We start from the raw sequence: 24283 nt of genomic DNA on the forward strand, positions 1-24283 counted from the left end.
TAGTGTTAAAATTGGCCCCTCACAGAATCAATTTTGACATTTTCTCTCTCATTTTCTCTCTCAGGGTTTATATGAGTCCGATCTGTTCTAGAGTTAATTTAACGTTTTTGGAAGTTTTGGAGTTATATTAACACTTTGAGAGTAAACAGTAAACACTTTGTACGGGTTATCCTGATTTAGCTAAACAACACAGAGGTCTTTTAGTTTTACGCTTTATTTTAGTTAATTTAAAATGAAATTATGTACCAGACTAGTTTGAACTGGTCTTCTCTTGTGGGAGTTTGAAGTGGTTGGTGGGAGGTGCCAAATTAACACTAAGTTGAATGAACTTCAAATAAATCAACTCAATAACAGAACCCCCATTTAACTTTCAAATAGTTAAAATAACACTTTTTTTTTGTTAAAACACACAAATTCTGCATATTTAGTTTTTTCTTTAGTTTAGTTTTTAGTTTTCTCTCAAACGCAAAACACCTAGTGATGTCATGTGGTGATACAGGAAGAGCTCCACTGAGTTTTTTAAACTCCATGCACCTTCACTAGAATCATTTGGATGATTTCAGTTCTTGAATTGCCGATCTCTACTGAATAAAAGATAAAAGATATAGCCATAAACTACCACTTCATGACATCACAAGATGGAACAGAGCATGTTGAGCTTTGGAAATGTAGACAGATTAATAATAAAGAGTTACTTAAACATGTGTGAATGAAACAAAACACAACTCCAGGTCTGTTTTTGAGGAGCAACATTATAACAAAGCTCACACAAGAGACAATTTTGTGTAATATAGCATCTTTAAAGCTGAATTGTGTAACTTTTCTGGTGGAATCTTTGCCTCCTGCTTACTAATACATAGCTAATGTGCAAGCCGCCGTGTTCCAAACAGGAACATGCAGGTTCATCCAACTCCTACTGACCCTGACTCCCTTTGACTCACATTGCAATATTGTATTAACCCGCTCTACATGATCCTGCTGTTTTTATTTCTATTTTTATTTCTATTTTGTCTGTAAATCAATTCCTATTCCTAATAAGGACCTGGCTCCAAATTCACCTCTACAACTACCAGCCTCAATGAGCTTCATTTGACTGGAGTGAGCACTATGGGTGACGTCACACTCCCTTAGCCCGCTTCTTTATACAGTCTCTGGCATGGAGATGTTATTTACCTAGAAAGATCCGCAGTTAAATTGATTTCTCTTAGATGTATTAAATGACAAGTGTTTTTATTGCTCATAAATCTCACTCGTCTCCACGGTGATAGACAAGTTTAATATCTTGGCGCATGAACATTTCAGGTAAAGCAATTCAATCTTGATGCAGACCAGCAGAAAAGTTACATAAAGCAGCTTTAATAAGGATACAGATATGATTTAGTGCAGCTGTTGTTGCCGATATTCAAGTCATGATTCTAGTCCAGACCTGGAGATGGGTGCTATTCAAAACATTTTAAAACAACAATCAAACAACAATCCCTCAAATTCAAAATGTGTGCTGTTGGAGGGTCCGCCACCCCCTTGTCAGATCTGTGAAGAAGCGAGCCTGCACACGGTAAGAATTCATGTTTTTAAAGTTTCCACCGTCCACCTTAAAAGTTACACAGTGCACCTTTAACAACAAATCTCATATTACTAGGGATGTAACAATATCCAAATCTCTCGGTACGATATTGTCACGATATGGATCTCAAGGTACGATATTTATTTCGATATTTTGGAGAGGCTGATATAATTATAGATAGGACACTTTTTTTGCTTTTTAAATTCCCTGACAAGATTTTGGTGTGAATTATTTCGGTCATAATCCCAAGAATTCAAGTAAAAAACATATTTTTTCATGTTGTCTGCACTGAAATGAATCATGGGATATGTAGTTCCTGATGTTTTTAAGCTGTTGCTTCTATAAAACCATGCATTATAGCAAAGGAACTTGTAATCCGATATATTGTGACAGCCCACGATATTATTGTGAGACTTTTAACGATATGATATAACGATATTTCGGTTATTGTTACATATTTTTACAGTCTCTGGCATGGAGATGTTATTTACCTAGAAAGATCCACAGTTAAATTGATTGTGTGTTTTTATTGCTCATAAATCTCACTCGTCTCCACGGTGATAGACAAGTTTAATATCTTGGCACATGAACATTTCAGGTAAAGCAATTCAATCTTGATGCAGACCAGCAGAAAAGTTACATAAAGCAGCTTTAATAAGGATACAGATATGATTTAATGCAGCTGTTGTTGCCGGTCGGTGCCAGATCTCCCGCGGTGTGTTTTTTCAACAAGTAACCACCTGTTTATGGGGCGTAACCCTGGAGCCGTGAGTGTGCATAAAATCCCTCAGTGTCCCGGGTTTGGGTTAATGGAAACTCTGTGTTCTGTTTCATAATGATGTTCTTTATGTTAATGAGATGGTCATTTCATTTGTATTTGGGACACTTTGGTTTGGTCTAATTTTTCATCCTAAATTTCCAGAACAAAAACAGTACAGACTTAAAGTTCCTAGATTACTCACAATGTATTCTTATGAGCCTTAAGCCATGTTAGAATGTTGTAATCACATCAAAAACACATCCAGGCTTGTGTTTTGTTTTATTTACACACGCTTGAGGAACCTTTTATTATTAGTCTATCTACATCTCCAAAGCTCAAAATGCTCCGTTCCACCTTGTGATGTCAGCAATATTTTATCTTTTGTTTAGCAGAGATTCCAGAACTGAAATCATCCTCCAGGAGAACTCCAGGTCTGTTTTTGAGGAGGTAAAATATTGTAACATGGTTTAAAAATCCATGTGTCATTTGTTCATTTGTTTTTCAATATAAAACCAAAAATAAGAAAATGAAAAAAACAACTATTTTCTTCATTATTTGTCTCCAAAATCAAAATGAAAAAAACAAAAAAACAGACAGCAATTTGTTTTTTCAGTTTTCGATTTTGTGTTTAAATGAATAATGGAAAAAACGGATAACGGATAATGGTTGTTTCCCGTTTATGTGACTTAAACTGAGATGGTGGACTGAACCAGGACTAAACGAGGACTAAATCAGGACTAAATCAGGACTAAATTAGGACTAAATTAGGACTGAACCAGGACTGAACCAGGACTGAACCAGGACTGAACCAGGACTAAACCAGGACTAAACCAGGAGTAAACTGGTCTCAGTCCTAGTCATGGTCTTAGTTTTGGCCTTGTCCCGGTCTGGTCCTGATCTGGTCCCGGTCTAATTTCTGGTCTCAGTCCCGGTCTGGTCCCGGTCTCAGTCCTGGCCTCCTTTCTGGTCTCAGTCCCGGTCTGGTCCTGGTCTCAGTCCCGGTCTCATTTCTGGTCTCAGTCCCAGTCTTATTTCTGGTCTCAGTCCCGGTCTGGTCCCGGTCTCATTTCTGGTCTCAGTCCCGGTCTGATCCCGGTCTCATTTCTGGTCTCAGTCCCGGTCTGGTCCCGGTCTCAGTCCTGGTTCAGACCTGGTTTAGTCCTGGTTTAGTCTGGCAACGCAGTTTAAGTCACATAAACAGGTTGTTATATGTTTTTTCCACTATTCATTTAAACAAAAAATTTTAAATTGAAAAAAACAAATCGTTATCCATTTGGAGACAAATAATGAAGAAAATTGTTGTTTTTTTCATTTTTTTTAATTTTTGGTTTGATTTTAAAAAAATGAATGAACGAATGATACACAGATTCTTAAAGCTCACAGGAGTCAATTTTGTGCAGTCTAGGATCTTTAAGTGAGTAAAGAACTTGGTGAAAATGGAACTTCTTGTCCTCAACTTTAAGCCTTCAGGCGGTCGGTGTGTTTACTCAGAATAAACATGGACTGAACCTGGACTAAACCTGGATTTAGCCTGGATTTAGCCTGGATTAAATCTGGTTCTATAGTAAACACTGACCCCCTGTCCAAAATATACTGCATTTCTTTTAGCGCCTTCTGTTTGTTTTCTGTACTTTTAGTTTTTATGTGGAAGAGTTAACTGGTTTACTGAATTACTGATTGTACAATGATCTACTACTACTGCTACTACTACTACTGCTACTACTGCTACTACTACTACTACTACTACTGCTACTACTACTACAGCTACTACTGCTACAGCTGCTACTGCTATTACTACTACAGCTGCTACTACTGCTACTACTACTACAGCTACTACAGCTACTACTACTACTACTACTACAACTACTACAGCTGCTACTACTACTACTACTGCTACTACTACTACTACTACTACTACTACTACTATTGCTACTACTGCTACAGCTGCTACTGCTACTACTACTGCTACTACTACTACTACTACAACTACAACTACTACTACTACTACTACTATTGCTACTACTGCTACAGCTTCTACTACTCTTACTACTACTACTACTACTACTGCTACTACTACTACTATTACTGGTGCCGCTGCTACTGCTACTACTACTACTACTACTACTACTACTACTACTACTACTACTACTACTACTACTACTACTACTACTACTACTACTATTGCTACTACTACTATTGCTACTACTGCTACAGCTTCTACTACTACTACTACTACTGCTACTACTACTACTATTACTGGTGCCACTGCTACTACTACTACTGCTACTACTACTACTACTACTACTACTACTACTACTACTACTACTACTACTACTACTACTACTACTACTACTACTGCTACAGCTGCTACTACTACTACTACTACTGCTACTACTACTGCTACTACTACTACTACTACTACTACTACTACTACTACTACTACTACTACTACTACTACTACTACTACTACTACTACTACTACTACTACTACTACTGCTACTACTACTACTACTACTACTACTACTACTACTACTGCTACTGCTACTACTATTACTGGTGCCACTGTTACTGCTACTACTGCTACTACTACTACTGTTACTATTACTACTACTACTACTACTACTACTACTACTACTACTACTACTACTACTACTACTACTGCTACTGCTACTACTATTACTGGTGCCACTGTTACTGCTACTACTGCTACTACTACTACTGTTACTACTACTACTACTACTACTACTACTACTGTTACTACTACTACTACTGCTGCTGCTTTAGTTCTTGGTATTTGTATGTGTTGTATCTTCTCCATTGTCGTCAGTGTTGTTCTGTCCCATTGTTTCGTGTGGGCTTTGGTGTGGTCTACTTCCTGGTTTGGTGCGGTCTACTTCCTGGTTTGGTGCGGTCTACTTCGTGGTTCCGGCTCAGACCTCACACAGATGAGAGCTTCTGGAGTTTACAATGACCATGCTCGCTCAGCGCACAAAATATAAACCATTTTCTCTTGTTCCATCGTTCTACCTAAAGAGACACATATCAGATTATAAAAATACAAATCAGGAAATAGCGATATGTGGGAACTAAAAAAATAAAAAAATAAAATTAAAGTCATACTCTAAAATAGGCAAAACTCTTAAAATAAAGCTGTAAAAGGCCAAGTGCCTCTTACAGTTGGGAACAGGGATGACTGAACAGAGAAGGTATTTTAAAAATGCAGTTTGCGCCAGAAATCCAAAAGACACAAAATGTTTGGACAAAATGAGGGTAACTTGAGTAAACCTTTGAAATGCCACAAAGTAAATTTATTTTTTACACTTTAAAATAAAATTCACTAAAGCTTAAAATAACTTGAATTAAGAATGTTTCTGAATGTTCTGAATCTGTTTTGACGGTTATATTTAAAGGTGTATTGTGTAACTTTTCTGGTGGAAATGTATGGAAATGTCACTTCTCTGTGTAGAATGTTCCACAGTATGACTTTAAACAGCTCTACTTTACATTTATTCAATTACAGGTGGTTTTATAGCTCAAAAATACCTCGAAAAACAGACATTCTGACTGTGAGCGGCATCGCCTCTCCACAGATCTGACCTTTAACTTGGTTGGTTTGGTGGTATGTGCAGGATTCAGAAGCGTCTCGTTGTCATTTTGGTACAAATGAAAAAAGTTTGCTACTCTTTAGTGTGATGTGCAGGTTTCTATTCAAGTCGCTTCTTTGTTCTGATGATGTTTATTAAGTCGTTTTAGATGAATATTGCGATTTAAAATGTCCAAATTGTAACTGTATATTAGATTATAGATTATATAACTGTAGAGAGGAGTACAATATGTCTTCTTTAAGAATACTCCCACAGACTTCCACTGAAAGTTCACTTTGGGCCGTTTTTGTTTATTTGAGTTTTACAGGGAAATAATAATAATAATTCAAATAATAGTCTTTACAGGGACATTAAGCTCATAAAAACAGATGTACTGCTCCAGATCAGAGCTAAAGATCTGCTTTAATCCCTGTGTCATTTGTTCATTCGCTACAACTATTTTCTTCATTATCTGTTTCCAAAACCAAAATGAAAAAAATGATAACGATTTTTTTCAGTTTTCGATTTGATAATGGAAAAAACGGATAACGACCATTTCCCGTTTTCGTGACTTAAACTGTGATGCCAAATTTTTGTGCCACATACGAACTGAAACAGGACTAATACAGGTCCAGGACCAGACCAGGACTGAGTCCAGGACCAGGACTAAGACCAGGACTGAGATCGGGAACATGACCAGGACTGAGACCGGGACTGAAACCAGGACCAGACCAGGACCAGACCAGGACTGAAAAAGGTCCTGGTTCAGTCCTGGTTCAGTCCTGGTTCAGTCCATATGCGGCGCAAAAGTCCAGCATCACAGTTTAAGTCACTTAAACGGGAAACAGTCGTTATCCTTTTTTTTAAATTTTATTTCCATTATTAATTTAAACACAAAATCGAAAACTGAATATCGTACATATTGTTATCCGTTTTTTTGTTTTGTTTTTCATTTTGGATTTGGAGACAAATAATGAAGAAAATAGTTGGTTTTTAATTTTCTTATTTTAGATTTTAGATTGAAAACCAAATTCTGTTTTTATCTGCAGTTTGATTGATTGTTCAGATTTTCCCTCGACCTCCTGTTTCCCGTCTGTCTGTTTCTCTCTCTGTTTTTGTCTGTGTGTCTGAGTGATTTAAAGGTGCACAATGCAGCTTTTCGAAGCTCCAAACACTTGATCCTCATCAGAGATAAACTCTTCCAGATGAGCTGTGTGTGTGTGTGTGTGTGTGTGTGTGTGTGTGTGTGTCATAAAAGAAATAAAATAAAACACTTCAAATGAGTCATTCTGAAAACTGTGTCAAAACTGTGTACCTGCTGCTGTGAACCTGCTCTTAAAATGTTCATATCGACGTGCTCTCTGTGATCCTGTTTTTTCTTTTTCTTTTATTTTGGTGTTTTGAATGTAGGATTCTGACTGAACATAATGTTATTCTCACTCTAGGCTCTATCAGTTGACAATGAAGTTCAAACTGGATTAAAGCAGGTCAGAGCAAACAAGAGTCATATTTTGAGGCTTAATCTAGAACTAAAACCAGCTATAGGGTCTAAACCAGGACTAAACCAGGACTAAACCAGGACTAAACCAGGACTAAACCAGGACTAAACCAGGACTAAACCAGGACTAAACCAGGACTAAACCAGGACTAAACCAGGTCTAAACCAGGACTAAACCAGGACTAAACCAGGACTAAACCAGGTCTCTAAACCAGGACTAAACCAGGTCTAAACCAGGACTAAACCAGGACTAAACCAGGACTAAACCAGGACTAAAACCAGGTCTAAACCCCAGGACTAAACCAGGACTAAACCCAGGACTAAACCAGGTCTAAACCAGGACTAAACCGTCTAAACCAACCAGGTCTAAACCAGGACTAAACCAGGTCTAAACCAGGTCTAAACCAGGTCTAAACCAGGACTAAACCAGGTCTAAACCAGGACTAAACCGGACTAAACCAGGAGGTCTAAAACCAGGTCTAAACCAGGTCTAAACCAGGACTAAACCAGGTCTAAACAGGTCTAAACCAGGTCTAAACCAGGTCTAAACCAGGTCTAAAACTAAACCAGGATCTAAACCAGGACTAAACCAGGTCTAAAACCAGGACTAAACCAGGTCTAAACCAGGACTAAACTAGGACAATACCAGGTCTAAACCAGAACTAAACCAGGATTAAACTAGGACTAAACCAGGACTAAACCAGGTCTAAACACGGACTAATCCAGGACTGAGCCAGGACTAAACCAGGTCTAAATCAGGACTAAACCAGGACTAGACCAGGTCTAAACCAGGATTAAACCAAAACTAAACTAGGACTAAACCAGGTCTAAACCAGGACTAAACCAGGTCTAAACCAGGTTTAAACCAGGACTAAACCAGGTCTAAACCAGGACTAAACCAGGTCTAAACCAGGTTTAAACCAGGACTAAACTCCTTTCACAACATCAGCCACGATCAAAAACAAACTGGAATTTATTTAATGGCCTTCCTAAAAATGTGTTTATGAGAAGAGAGAGAAGGAGAGAAGATGGAGAGAGAGGAGAAGAGACGAGAAGAGCTGAGGAGAGACGAGAAAATAAGAGGAGAGAGGAGAAGAGACGAGAAGAGAAGAGGAGAGGATAGAGGAGAGACAAACGTTATCTTATCTTATGGACTTCCCAAGTGTTTTTACGATGTGACATGTTCTCGGAAACTCTTAAACTTAATCAGATTCTCCTGTGTTCCTCCATAAACAGACACACATTTCTTTCTTTCTTTTCATTTGAGTCACAGATCTTCACCAGAGTCGTCCTCATGGTTCCTCACAGTCTCTGGGTTTGTCTGTGGGTTTAAGTTGAGTCCTTCTTTTTGTCGCAGATCTGCTCCTTCAACACACTCAAACAGCATCTCTGCTTTTCTACTGTGTTTTTAGTCTTGGTTCAGTTCTGATTTAGTCTTAGTTTAGTCAAGTCCTGGTTTAGTCCTGGTTCAATCCTGCTCTAGTTCTTGTTTAGTCCTGTCTCAGTCCTGTTTATTTGTTTCTGTTTTAGTTGTTTTAGTTCTGATTTAGCCCCAGTTTAGTCCTGGTTCAGTCCTGGTTTAGTCCTGCTTTAGTCCTGGTTTAGTCCTGCTTTAGTCCTTTAGCTTTAGTCCTGCTTTAGTCCCTGGTTTAGTCCTGGTTTAGTCCTGGTTTAGTCCTGCTTTAGTCCTCCCTTTAGTCCTGGTTTAGTCCTGTTTAGTCCTGCTTTAGTCCTGGTTTAGTCCTGTTTAGTCCTCAGCTTTAGTCCTGCTTTAGTCCTGGTTTAGTCCTGCCTTTAGTCCTGCTTTAGTCCTTTAGTCCTTTCCTGGTTTAGTCCTGGTTTAGTCCTGGTTTAGTCCTTAGTCCCTTTAGTCCTGGTTTAGTCCTGGTTTAGTCCTGGTTTAGTCCTGGTTTAGTCCCTGGTTTAGTCCTGGTTTAGTCCTGGTTTAGTCCTTTAGTCCTTTAGTCCTTTAGTCCTTTAGTCCTTTAGTCCTGTTTAGTCCTGGTTTAGTCTTTAGTCCTTTAGTCCTGGTTTAGTCCTGCTTTAGTTTAGTCCCTTTAGTCCTGCTTTAGTCCTTTAGTCCTTTAGTCCTTTAGTCCTTTAGTCCTGCTTTAGTCCTTTAGTCCTGTTTAGTCCTTTAGTCCTAGGTTTAGTCCTTTAGTCCTGGTTTAGTCCTGGTTTAGTCCTGCTTTAGTCCTGGTTTAGTCCTGCTTTAGTCCTTTAGTTTAGTCCTGGTTTAGTCCTGGTTTAGTCCTTTAGTCCTTTAGTCCTGCTTTAGTCCTTTAGTCCTTTAGTTAGTTTAGTCCTTTAGTCCTTTAGTCCTGTTTAGTCCTGGTTTAGTCCTAGTCTGTCCTTTTAGTCCTTTAGTCCTTTAGTCCTGTTTAGTCCTTTAGTCCTGGTTTAGTCCTGTTTAGTCCTGTTTAGTCCTGGTTTAGTCCTGGTTTAGTCCTAGCTTTAGTCCTGGTTTAGTCCTGGTTTAGTTTAGTCCTGGTTTAGTCCTGGTTTAGTCCTTAGTCCTGGTTTAGTCCTGGTTTAGTCCTGGTTTAGTCCTGCTTTAGTCCTGGTTTAGTCCTGTTTAGTCCTTTAGTCCTTTAGTCCTTTAGTCCTGGTTTAGTCCTGCTTTAGTCCTGGTTTAGTTTAGTCCTGCTTTAGTCCTTTAGTCCTGTTTAGTCCTGCTTTAGTCCTGGTTTAGTCCTGGTTTAGTCCTGGTTTAGTCCTGTCCTGTTTAGTCTTTAGTCCTGGTTTAGTCCTAGTTTACATTCTGAATATTTGTAGGTAAAATTCTCTAAACGGAGCTTTGACCTTTTGACCCAAACTCCTGGTGAGTTTTTCCGAGCCTGACACCAGGCTCCTGTTTGTGGTTTAATGAAGTAAAATAATCATCTGAAATATGTCCGACTCTCATCATCTACGTCATTCCTCCAGAGCGCCACCTGCAGGTCACACGGTCACTGCACACTAGGGTAAACTGAGGTGAAAAATGAAGGGATCTGCTGTTTTTCCGAGACATATTTGAAGAAAAGTCGTACATTTTTCTTTAATCTTTTGAGATCCTGGTGGTTCCTCACAGTTGGAGCACCAGGCTGGGTCGCTCCATGAACCTTCACCCCCTCACCTCTTCTATCCTCTTCTCCTTCTCTTTCCTTTTCTCCTCTCACCTCTCGTCTTTTCCTCATCTCCTTCTCTCTTCCTCTCTTCTCTGGTTCTCTGACCCCCCCTCAATCTTCTCCTCAGGGTGCAGACATTTGGAGCGTGATGCTGGGTCGCTCCTCTCCTCCTCTCTCTCTCCTTCTCTCCTCCTTTCTCCTCTCCTCTTTTCTTTCTCTCTCCTCTCTGGTTTTATGTCTGGTCCTCTCCTCTCTCCTCAAGGTGTCCACAGTTGGAGCACCTCCTTCCTCTGTTTCTCTGACCCTCTCTTCTTTCTCCTCTTTTCCTCTCCTCCTCTCTCCTCATCTCCTTTCTACTCTCTCCTTTCCTCTCAGTTCCTCTGGTTCTTTGAGCACAATGCTGGGTCTCTCTTCTTCCTCCTCCTCTCTCGTCTCCTTCTCTTTTCCTCTCCCTCTCCTCGGGGTGCAGACATTTGGAGCACGACGCTGGGTCACTCTCCTCCTCCTCTCTCTCTTCTTCTCTCCTCCTTTCTCCTCCTCTCTCTCCTCTCTAGGTTTATCTCTGGTCCTCTCCTCTCTCCTCAGGGTGCCCACAGCTGGAGCACCAGGCGGGGACACTCCTGACCTTCATCTTTCTCTGTTTCTCTGGCCCGCTCTTCTTTCTGCTCTTTTCCTCTCCTCCTCTCTCTCTTCCTCTCTCCTTATCTCTTTTCTTCTCTGGTTCTCTGACCCCCTCTCCTCTCTCCTCTGGGTCCTCACATTTGGAGCATGATGCTGGGTCACTCCTCTCCTCCTCACTGCTCTCCTCCTCACTCCTCCTCACTCCTCTCCTCCTCACTCCTCCTCACTCCTCTCCTCCTCATTCCTCCTCACTCCTCTCCTCCTCACTCCTCTCCTCCTCACTCCTTCTCACTCCTCTCCTCCTCACTCCTCCTCACTCCTCTCCTCCTCACTCCTATCCTCCTCACTCCTTCTCACTCCTATCCTCCTCACTCCTCTCCTCCTCACTCCTCCTCACTCCTCTCCTCCTCACTCCTCCTCACTCCTCTCCTCCTCACTCCTATCCTCTTCACTCCTCCTCACTCCTATCCTCCTCACTCCTATCCTCCTCACTCCTCTCCTCCTCCTCCTCCTCCTCTCCTCCTCACTCCTCTCCTCCTCTCTCCTCTCCTCCTCACTCTTATCCTCCTCACTCCTCCTCACTCCTATTCTCCTCACATCTCTCCTCCTCACTCCTCTCCTCCTCACTCATTTCCTCCTCACTCCTTTCCTCCTCTCTCCTCTCCTCCTCACTCCTCTCCTCCTCACTGCTATCCTCCTCACTCCTCTCCTCCTCACTCCTTTCCTCCTCTCTCCTCTCCTCCTCACTCCTTTCCTCCTCTCTCCTCTTCTGGTTGTATCTCAGACCCCCTCTCTTCTCCTCTCCTCCTCACTCCTCTCCTCTCTCTCCTCTCTCTCTCTCTCTGGTTGTATCTCTGACCCTCTCTCCTCTCTCTCACTTCTCTCCTCCTCTCTCCTCCTATGGTTGTATCTCTGGTTCTCTGATCCCCTCTTTTTCCCCCAGGGTGCTCTCATTTGGAGCATGATGCTGGGTCACTCCTCTCCTCTCTCTCTTCTTCTCTCCTCCTTTCTCCTCCTCTCTGTCTTCTCTGGGTCCTCACAGTTGAAGCTCGATACTGAGTCATTCCTCTCTCCTCCTCTTCTCTCTTCCTCTCTCCTCTCTGGTTGTTCCTCTGGTTCTCTGACCCCCTCTCTCCACCTCAGGGAGCCCATATTTGGAGCGTGATGCTGGGTCACTTCTCTCCTCCTCTCTCCTCCTCTGGTTGTATTTTTGGTTGTATCTCTGATCCCCTCTCTTCTCCTCATGGTGCCCACATTTGGAGCACGATGCTGGGTCACTCCTCTCCTCTTCTCTCCTCATCTCTCTTCTCTCTGGTTGTATCTCTGACCCCCTGTTTCCTCTCCAGGGTGCCCACATTTGGAGCACGATGCTGGGTCACTCGGTGCACCTGTCCCCCGTCCCGGTGCAGAGCCTGTCGGAGCTGGAGAGAGCTCGTCTCCAGGAGGTGGCGCTGTGGCATCTGGAGGAGAGAGAGTTGGACTTAAAGATCTGCATCCCCAAAGGTACACAACAAATACTACTACTACTACTACTGATAAGTCTTGTATTGATCACAGGCTCCTGGAAATGGGTTTTTTAAATCCATTTTGTATTTATGTGTCTCCATGGACACCGCTGAACATTTCACCATAGAGATACATGGTAGACACCCCAAGCATGATGTCACCGCAAAGGATTGATTACTACTGCTACTACCTTTGGAATAACTAAAGTATTATCTGTCTTATCTATCTACTGCTGCTACTACTGATAGTACTACTACTGCTTCTGCTGCTAATACTACTACTAACGCTGTTGCTACAAATACTACGAGTACTGGTACTGCTACTCCTATTACTGCTACTAATAATAATACAAATACTACTGCATGCTTACTGCTACTACTAATACTACTAACTCTTCTACCAAGTCTATTTATCCAGACGCCAGACGCAGCCAGTGACAGTGTTTTGGAGTATTTGATCTGCTCCTGTCTGCACACTTCACTTCTCAATAAACATGAGGGGGGGGGGGGCATCAGAAAGGTCAAAGGTCACCTGAGTCATGGATCACATGAACCTCACATTCCACAGATAAGAAATACACACAGTTTTATACTCGTTTTACTACTTTAACCGCTGCCCATTCAAATTCAGAAAAAGCGTTTGTACTTTGGACTTTGGACTGTTCTCCAAAACAAAGTAAACAAAGTCTATATATGTTTATTATTTTACCACAGATATTGTCTAGTTTTTATAGCTTTATAATTCTGGTGAAGTTTATCATTTCACTTCCTGAACACGGGCAGCACATGTGACATCGATTCTACAACTGTTATCGTAAAGTTAACAAGGGCCAGAACTTGTCTAAATGACTCCTCAATAGATATGATTAGACTAATTAAAAAAAAAAAAAAATCTTTATTTTGTGGGGAAAAAAAAAAAAACTTTGTATGTTTAAACTGACATAAAAATGTTTTAGTGGATTGTTTAACAGCACAGATCAGCCCACTTATTGTAGTTCCTGTTAAATCAGTTCTTTCTGATCAGATTGTGTTTAAATAAAACTCAGATTAAAGTCTAACAAAGCCTCAGACAGAGCAGTGCCTACAGTGAGCATCACACCCTCAGAAAATGTTGTTCCCATCAGCTGCAGAATGCAGAATGTGGATTTAGTGAGATCAGGGGAATAGTTACTAAATGATCAGGTTCAATACATTTTCACTGGAAATTTGTCTCAAAAATAAATAATTCAATATTCTCTTTAACCAGCTGGCTCTGGTCCTGTGGGAAAATGAGACAATCACAATCTGTAAACAACAGCTCCTCTGTCACTTTTTTGCTAATTTTGTGCTTCTGGATTTTCTGGTCCTTTCTGGTGTTGTTCTCAGCTCATGTGGTCATCAGGGACTTTGGAAATAGAACCAGACCCTCCCATTACTGCATGTTTCCCAGGGCTGTTACTGTAAATGAAGTGCAAAGAATAAAGCAACGGTTTCCATAAAAGTTGAATAAAAAAACAAAAAAAAAAAACCAAAAAAAAGATATTGTACTATAATTAACAAAATAGTTGTAGCCAGGATTAAACCAGGACTAAACCTGGACTAAACCAGGATTTAAATAAACCATCAGTAAACCAAATCTAAACCAAGATTAAAACAAGAAAAATTCCAAGATTAAACCAGTACCAAACCAGAACTAAAACAAGACTAAACTTGGACTGAACCAGGACTACACCAGGTCAAATTCAGGTTTAACCCAGTGACACCGAACAATGGGTCAAATGCAGAGGATGCATTTCCTTATGGGGATAATAAAGTCTGCCTAAACCTTAACCAATAAACCCGGTCTAAACCAGGTCTAGATTAGTACTAAACCAGGACTCAGTCAGCCCTAACCAGGTCTAAACCAGGTCTGAACCAGAACTAAACCAGGTCTAAACCAGGACTAAACCTGGACTAAACCAGGACTAAACCAGCAGTAAACGAGGACTAAACCAGGACTAAACCTGGACTAAACCAGGACTAAACCAGCAGTAAACGAGGACTAAACCAGGACTAAACCTGGACTAAACCTGGACTAAACCAGGACTAAACCAGGACTAAACCAGGTCTAAACCAGCAGTAAACGAGGACTAAGCCAGGTCTAAACCAGGTCTAAACCAGGTCTAAACCAGGACTAAACTAAATCTAAACCAGGATTAAATCAGGACTACAGCAGGTCTAAGCCTCATCTAAACCAGGACTAAGCCAAGTCTAAACCAGGTCTAAACCAGGACTAAACTAAATCTAAACCAGGATAAAATCAGGACTACACCAGGTCTAAGCCTCATCTAAACCAGGACTAAGCCAAGTCTAAACCAGGTTCAAACAAGGTCTAAACCAGGACTGGACCAGTACTTACAAAAGCCTTAACTAGGGCTAAACCAGGTCTAAACCAGGACTAAACTAGATCTAAACCAGGACTAAATGAGGACTACACCAGGTCTAAACCATCACTTAACTCTGTCCGTCCTGCAGTAGGGGCCATTTCCATTTCTTGTTCTAAAGTCTAAATCGCTTTGGGGCGTTTTGTAAATAAACTTTTAATTTCCGTTTTCTCTGAGAATCTGACCTTTGACCTCTGACCCCTGGAGCTCTGTAAAGCCACTGCTCTGTCTGCTCTGTGGGGACTTACACTGTGAGATCAGAGCTTCCTTCACGTCCCCACTAATAACAATAATATTACTACTGCACTAATAATACACAGAATCAGAGTGAGTCTAGTCAGCTGTGTTTTCAGATGGGTATAAAGAAGACTAAAGGCCGCCACCACAAACTACAGAAGAATTTGTCTGATTTTGGCTGCGATTTGCTTCTCTCTGAGTACGGGGACGCCGAATTTGTGTCTTCGTGTGCGATTTTGAAGCCGCTGCGTTCCTCGTGCGTGGTGTCAGTGTCAAATCAGGACCATCAAACATCAGTAACAGCCAAAACCACAGAGCAGAAGAGCGACGGACACAGAGACGCAGGATACAAACTCGGGATATAGTGAAAATAATGAGAAGGCTTTATTACTCACCTCTTGCAAAGTTGTAAATTTAAACTACAGCATCTTATTCACATTATGCATAGAAATAGTTCTCCACAAATAATGACATTCAGTCCACAAAACCGTTCTATTAATTCAGTTTGAGGCGTTCTCTAAAAGTAAAAAGGTGAGAGTAGTTCCTCACGTGTGTCTGTTTACATCCACACGCAAATCGAGGTGAAGCTGCAGATTAGAGATGGTGACTTTACTTCCTGTGGACTTTATCGCCAATCTTTTATGCTTTAAAAAATCATGTTTTTGAAGTATTGCGTCATATTTCACAAATAATAATGACACAGTTTTGACTTGCATCTGAACTAGAAGTGCGGTGCTCTGATTTTGAACACTTAAGAGTCTCAAAGGGAGTGGTTTTACTGTTGACAGGAAACAGCTGATGCGATCGCGCTCACACATGTGGACTGCAAACATATCTTGCTGCAGTCTTTAAGATCCGAGATTTTAAGTCTCATAAGATTCTCTAGTGGTGTGTAGTTTTTGTCACAGGTTTAAAAATCACTTAAGACCGAAAAATCCTGTAGTGTGTGGTGGCCTTAAGAGAGTGTGACATCAGCCAGAATTCAGCTTCAGTCAAGTGAAGCTCATTGAGGCTAACTGGGGCAAATTTGGAGCTGAGATCCATATTAGTAATAAGAATTTATTTATGGATAAAATAGTGAAATGCAAACATCGGTTTCATGTAGAGCTATGTCCATTTATACACAGTCTATAGGTGAAAGAGATTTTGTTTGGAAATGATATGTGACCAATGAATCACTGAAATAAGCAAATCTGATTGGATGATCATGTTTGGTTCTGGCCTGAGACACGACAGAGGGTGTGAAAACCAGGCTGATATTGATCTGTACAAAAAAATTCAGAGAGATTGGTCTGGATTTCACAGGCAAAAGAACATTTACCGTATTTTCCGCACTATAGGGCGCACTTAAAAGCCTTTCATTTAATCAAAAACGACTGTGCGCCTTATAATCCAGAGCGCCTTATATATGAATTTATTGGGGTGTCTTAGTACAACTTTAGTAAACTACAAAGCCCCTTCACATGCAGCATTACGGCTCCTGTAGTCAGGAGTATCGAGGAGTAATACATACTGTGATTCCTTTTAATATCAAAATGCACCTGTCAAGAGACAAGCTTACAACGCCCACTTTAAACTCAAATCTGTTATAAAGTGAAAGTGCGAGCTGCGTGGGAGCAGTGGATGAGAGAAGACAAACACACATTCACCAAGACAGAAAGACAGCGCCGAGCGACTTATGCCATGATCTGCCAATGGATCATGGACGCCTGAACTAAGCATCAGTATCAACTGTGGTCTGAGCTTTCACCAAGACGGGATAATGACGAGAGGGATGTGGGTGTACTGGACGCCGTAATCGCCCAACTGTTTGAACAATTATGAGTTACTGTGAATACCCTAACAATCTAGTGCTCTCAGACAGTATTTTTTTTTTACGTGTTACAAATGAACAAAGTTGAGAGTTATCTGAACGCATTAAATAAAGTTTGACTGACTTATCTAACTGTATTTTGTTTAATGCTCCTTATAGTCCGGTGAGGTTTATATGTGAAAAAAGTTCAAAAATAGACCATTCAATGACAGTGCGCCTTATAATCCAGAGTGCCCTTATAGTGCAGAAAACACACAAATGAATCTGTTATATCCTTAAATAGAAAAAGCAGCACTTCAAAACGATGAACACTCAGAGGCAGCAAACATTATATAAAGTGTTATTTCGTCACCACGGCAACACTAAGAGCCGAATGTCAGTGCTAGCATGAGGCACTAGAGCTATACTAAACAACCTTGTGACTAACATAAAAGTCAAAACTGTTCTAGCGTAAGTAAACAGTTTGCAGTGATTCAAATTTATACCTCACTTACCATTCTGCATTATGAGCATTATTCACTATGCTAACCGTGCACTTCCTGATTATTGCACAATAAAACGATTTATAATTTGATAATGTACTGGGGTATGACATGTTTTGCTCAAATACATGGAGAAAAATCTGGTACAAGGCCTTTAAATATATAGAAAATATTTTTTATAGTTACATTTCTTTTCTTTTCTTGACAATATTTTCTGCTGTTATAATTTGGAATGACTGATGGTTTCACAGCTGGGGTCGTAGCTTAAAAATAGCTGAAAATGAAATAAACAGGTGAATTGTTTTAAGTTTGACCGGCATTAGTCCCATTGTGAATCTGTTTTTGTTCTAAACACGTCAGAGCCGGGGTTTTATGAGTTCCATTTAAGTCCGACTCAAACGGTCCAAATAAACAATGACAAAGAGGTTATTCTCAGAAGGGCAGGAAAAGACATGATTGGCCTGACCCAGGTCTAAGTCTGAATGAGGTCTAAACCAGGACTAAAACAGGTCTAAAAACAGGCCTAAACCAGGACTAAAAACAGGCCCAAACCAGGACTAAAACAGGTCTAAAAATAGGCCTAAAACAGGTGTAAAAAACAGGACTAAACCAGGACTAAAACAGGTCTAAAAACAGGACTAAACCAGGACTAAAACAGGTCTAAAAATAGGCCTAAAACAGGTCTAAAAACAGGACTAAACCAGGACTAAAAATAGGCCTAAAACAGGTCTAAAAACAGGACTAAACCAGGACTAAAACAGGTCTAAAAACAGGACTAAACCAGGTCTAAAAACAGGAATAAACCAGGACTAAAAACAGGCCTAAACCAGGACTAAAACAGGTCTAAAAATAGGCCTAAAACAGGTCTAAAAACAGGACTAAACCAGGACTAAAAATAGGCCTAAAACAGGTCTAAAAACAGGACTAAAACAGGACTAAAAACAGGACTAAACCAGGACTAAAACAGGTCTAAGAACAGGAATAAACCAGGACTAAAAACAGGCCTAAACCAGGACTAAAACAGGTCTAAAAATAGGCCTAAAACAGGTGTAAAAAACAGGACTAAACCAGGACTAAAACAGGTCTAAAAACAGGAATAAACCAGGACTAAAAACAGGCCTAAACCAGGACTAAAACAGGTCTAAAAAAAGGCCTAAAACAGGTGTAAAAAACAGGACTAAACCAGGTCTAAAACAGAACTAAAACAGACCTACCCCAAGTCTGAATTTGGACCAAACCAAACTAAATCAGGACTAAAACAGGACTAAACCCGGACTAAACAAGGTCTAAACCAGAACTACAACATGACTACGCCAGGACTAAAGCTGAACTAAACCTGGACCAAACCATAACTAAAACAGAACTAACCCAGGACTAAACCAACTTTAACGCAGGACAAAAACAGATTTAAAAACAAGTCTATCCCAGGACTAAACCAGGACTACACCAGGACTAAAACAGGATTAAGCCAGGTCTAAACCAGATCTATGACAAGTCTCATTGCTAGCCTTGGACTTAAACAGGTTCAAAAGAGGACTAAAGTAGAACTAAACCCTGGACTAAACCAAGGTAAAAAAAAAAAAAAAAAAAAAAGTACTAGTAAATTGGGACTAATCCAATACAGATCTAACCAAAGTCGAAACCAGATCTAAAGCAAGCCTGAACCAGGACTAAACTGGGAGACTAAAATAGGACTAAACCAGGACTACACCAAGATTAAACCAGGATTAAAACAGGTTTAATCCCAGACTAAACCAGGACTAAAACAGGTGTAACCCAGAGCTAAACCAGATCTAACCCAAAACAGGGCTAACCTTGCACTAAAACAGGTTTAAAAGAGGATTAAATTAACTAAACCCAACCCAGGACTAAATAAGGACTAATCTAGGACTAAAACTGGTCTAACCAAAGTCGAACCCAGATCTATGCCAAACTTGAACCAGGACTAAACCAAGTCTAAAACAGGACTAAAGCAGAACCAAAGAAGGCTTAAACTAGGACTAATTTAGGACTAAAGCAGGAGTAAAGCAGGTCTAAACTAGGACAAACCAGGACTAAAACGGGTCTAAACCAGGTCTAAACTGCCCTTCAACATGCTCCCTAAGACTCTGACCTGTAGCTGGACTCATCTGGTGGGCTGTATTATATTCCGCTGGACTCAGATAATGGGCTCTTGTGTTCAAATGGACCATTGTTTTTCACTCACCACAAAATCTTCATCTTTTCCAGAAACGAGGAAGAGGAGGAAGTCCATCCGCAGAAAGTTTGACTCTTTTTCGAAGGAGAAGAAGGAGCGCGGTGAGTCTACGCCACACAATTTAAAATACATTTGACAAAAAATAAATCAAACTGCCCACACTAAACCAAAGTGTGTATGACAGGTCAAAGTACAGATTACACTGAAATGTAGTTATCATGAATATATTTATGGTTTTTAATACTCCTTTTCCTCAGTTTGACAATTTTGGTGCTTTCTGGTTGGACGCAAAAACTGACTCTTGTGTGTTTTAAGCCATGTTATAATGCTGTTTTCTCATCTAAAACATACCTGGAGTTGTGTTTTGTTTCATTCACACGTGTTTGAGGTGTTCGGGAGGTTTTCCGGGCACGTCCCACCGGAAGGAGGCCCCAAGGAAGACCCAGGACACGCTCGAGGGACTAGCTGGCCTGGGAACGCCTTGGGGTCCGGGGTGAAGGAGCCTGAGGAAGGATCCAGGGTGAAGGAAGTCTGGGAGTCTCTGCTTAGACCGGAGCCCCCGCGACCTGGCCCTGGATAAGTGGAAGAAAATGGATGGATTGATGGATGTTTGAGTAATCCTTTATTATTAGTCTGTCTATGTCTCCAGCAGGGTATTCCCAGGTTTGACTACCCCAAATTTAAGACTTTTTAAAGACCTTTTTAAGACCACTTAAATGAAAATTAAGACAAACGTCGCACTCATTACGCAGGCAAAAAACACCAGATCTAACTCTAATAATGACCAACCAATACCGGTATTATATCTAGAATCCAAGGCTGCGTTTATATGACGGTCCGAACAGAAGACACAAAAGTGGCATTGCGTCTTTTTATTCCAGGTTTAGACGAGCGTTTTCGGGAGCGTGCATACGGTGGTGCAAAAGTACGTGGAATTAGATTGTATGTGCATGCCAGGCGACTCGGTGGTGACGCAAGGTGATGATGTATGTGACGTAAACATGTACGCAACGTGAGCACATCTGACCAAAGTTTTGCGTCTTGGGCAATGTAGATGGAACTGATTGTTTACTCACTGCCGCCTGCGCCAAAAAAACAAAGTATTGTTGCACATACTCCAAATTAGACGTTCATTCATGTTATGTTATTTCACATTGTTGTTCTTTTTTTTTCCTCCTTGTGTTTAACGTTGCACTGCAGCCCGGTTGAGTAAACAAAAAATAGCCTAATGAAATTTAAGACATTTGTGAAAAAATAAGACTTGGACAACAGAATTTAAAACCTTTTTAAGACCTCGCGGCTGTCCTGTCCAGAACTCAAAATGCTCTGCTCCACCTTGTGATGTCATGAAGCAATAGTTTTCAAATGAACAGCTCCTTTTACCTTTAGTTCAGTAGAGATTGGCAATTCCACGGGCAGAAATTATCCAAATGATCCTAATAAAGGTGTATGGCTTTTGAAAACACGATGAAGCACTTCCTGTATCACCACATGACATCTCAAGGCTGAACAGTGTTTTCAGTTTGAGAGAAGAACTGAGCCTAAATATGCAGGGTTTGTGTTTTAAACATGTGAGAATGAAACAAAACTCCACTCCAGTTCTGTTTTTGATGAAGAAACAACATTAAAACAGATCAGAAAATAGTGTTATGGGTATTTTAAACAATACAAGCTCCAGGGACAGTTCTTTCTATTCAGTGTGTTTTCGTTGCTTCCTGTCAGTTAAAACCATTGCTTCCTTTGGGACAAAACCACAGATACATGAACTCTAGTTACTCTCAGAATATTTTTCTTCTCTGAAATAAAACTGCACTTTCACAAATTGGAGCCATACCAGTTAAGTTACTAATGGAGTATTAACCAGTGGTGAAAGGTAATGAAGTACAAAAGTAAAAGTACAATATTCAAGCACAGTTTTTAGGCATCTGTACTTAAATACATTTTATAGTAAATACTTCTTACTTCACTACATTTGAGAGCAGGTATCTGAACTTTTTACTCCGCTACATTTTAAATCTGGACTGAAAAGTAAAAAGTACTTTTCTTTACAGTTTGAGACCTGCTGAAATGACTGAGACTTATTTTTGGCACATTTAATTTGAGTTAACGTCCCAACTTTGAGCAAACAAAAAACACAAAAACAGATATAAAAAAAAAACACAAATCCATTGAATCACTTAAAATCAACTAAATTCTTTGCCAAAATCACAATATTTCATCCTATAATTGTTCTAAAAATCTCTGCAAAATACTTTCACTTTTTACTCTTACAGCACATTTTTAAACGGCACTTAAATACTTTTACTTAAGTAGATTTTTTCATGTGATACTTTTACTTGAGTAACTTTTTGCCCCTGTAGCTGTACAGTAATTGAGTACTCATCCACCACTGGTATTATCTAGAACACATAACATATTTAGATCTCCATGTTACCTTTTATTGTTTTGAAAATTCGATCTCTGCCAAAAATAACATATTAATGCATTTTTCCTACGCTAAGTTACTCCCCCTTCAGAGCAATATCAAAACACAATCAGCGTGCATCCCACTAATGAAACTACTGCACATCACATCAGGTTTGTCAAGTTGCGGTGTACAGTTTTGTGTCATGTTTTTGTATATTTATGTAGAACTGTTGTGTGAGAGCATGGGTGACGTAGGCTTGTGGGCGGAGTCTTATACAGAATCTTACAGCTAACCATAAGGAGGGTTTGAATAGGGCCCAGGAGAGATCACTAAATTATTCAAACATGCATGGGTGACTCTAACCTCTTCAGGCATGTTTTTGATGAGGAGACAACATTATTACATGGGAGAAAGCTTTGCATAATACTCCCTCTTTAAAGGACCCATCTTATGCAAAATAACTCTTTTCACATTGTATCTTCTGCACATAAACAAGCACAATTTGGGTTTTGGAACATCCATTACACAATAGTTATGAAATCTTATTGATTTCTTGGAGGCATCACAGACCAGGAACTATGAAAGTCCAACTATTACTCATCCCCCCGCACGTCCTGAGAAAACACAGGCTCTGCCCTCCAAACGTGACGTAGGCTCTGAGTGAGCCGCCCTTCCTCCGCCCATCTCAGGGAGGGAGAGGGAGACAGGTGCGCACCCTGATAGTGGTAGGAATAAACTTTTATTCATCATGGAGATACAGCGCGTTCAGCCGCATGTGTTGGACCCGGAATTGGACGAGGACTTTGAGGTGCATGAAGCACAAGCACCACGTCAGCATCAGCTGAACATTACTGATTGGTAAAATATTAATAAACACTAGTAGATAAACATATTATATCGTGTTCACTGCAGTGTAGAACAATTAACTTATGCTGTCGCTTTTGTTTAGGTGTTCATGTGGGAATTGTCAGCCGATGCGGAGTGGAGGCGGGGCAGAGGCGGTGGAGCAGGGGAGGGGGTCGGGTGCGAAGCACTTTCTGCTACGTCAAACGCGTCATAGGTGTATCTGCCGTGTCATTGTTCTAGCAGGTTTAGTTCGGTGTCACGTGGGAGGGTGGCAAAAATACACTGCATTTTTTTTTTTAAATCACTGAATCAATCTAAAAACCACTTCGGCGACATATACAAGGCCCACACATCACTCTTAGAAGGAAGAAAGCTCTAAAAAGTTGATTTTGCGGGAGATGGGCTCTTTAAAGATTCAGTGTGTTACTCAGGAAGGGCCGGTATCTGATTATATTGTATATTTGAACAAAATGTGTCTTGCCCCAGTACAGAAATATTGTATAAACAGCTCTTGAGGTCAAAGTAAGTCCGCTGTGTACTGCCTGCTTCTAATTATAAAGATTTTTCACTGTTTAAGAATCAAGTGCGTTGTGTTTGCATGCTAGTTGTTGTTAGCTTTTGGCCCACTGCAAACTGTTTCAAATTGACTAGTTCTGTTTTTCACGTTTTTAAGACCGTAAAAATCTGATTCAGCGCCTTTAATCTTCTTTATAGAACAAGAGAGGTGCATTAAAAGTAGATTTCAAATTACAAAAAAAAAACAACAGTCAGCTCTTCTTGTCATCTGTCAGTGTTTAGACCCAGGCACTAGCTCAGCAGGCCCACAGGAAGTGAAGGCTCTGGCTTTGTTTACACGTCCAATGAGCTGTTCACAGAGTAGTACACAAATACATGTGGATTCTAAAGCGCTCAGCTATTAGTGCAAATATTTACAAACCACCATTTATACCAAGGTTAATGTGTTTTAACACTGATACTTTGCTAACTGTGTGATGCTAACTGTAAGCACTACTCTGTCTGAAGTTACTCAAGTCAGACTTCATTTGAGTTTTATTTTAAAGGAACAGTCTGGAATTTTGGACATAGGGCCTCATTTCCTAGTGAGCCAGGGTGTTGGAGACGTGTGGAGACACTTTTTAAATCTTCCATCCAGTCCTTGTATTTGCAGAGGTCACTGGTGCTAGGCTAGTGCATGTCAATGGCCATAGTTAGCCTGTCACTAAAAACTTACCCACTTACCCAAGTCTTACCCACTCCGCC

The 24283-nt window shown here is 40.5% G+C and overlaps 1 protein-coding gene across 2 annotated transcripts in view; it reads left to right on the forward strand.

The window, feature by feature from the left end:
* The window catches only part of arhgap36 (Rho GTPase activating protein 36), a 93117-nt gene that overhangs the window by 29812 nt on the left and 39022 nt on the right, over nt 1–24283 (forward strand). For both annotated transcript variants that reach the window (XM_055156273.1, XM_055156274.1), the window contains exons 2-3: nt 12481–12637; nt 19803–19871. In XM_055156273.1, the coding sequence (XP_055012248.1) occupies nt 12481–12637; nt 19803–19871 (226 nt within the window). The remainder of the gene's footprint in view (nt 1–12480; nt 12638–19802; nt 19872–24283) is intronic.

Source organism: Boleophthalmus pectinirostris, unplaced genomic scaffold, assembly GCF_026225935.1.
Source record: "Boleophthalmus pectinirostris isolate CB_2022bp ecotype Guang Dong unplaced genomic scaffold, ASM2622593v1 HiC_scaffold_20, whole genome shotgun sequence".
In the NCBI taxonomy this organism is placed as follows: domain Eukaryota; kingdom Metazoa; phylum Chordata; class Actinopteri; order Gobiiformes; family Gobiidae; genus Boleophthalmus; species Boleophthalmus pectinirostris.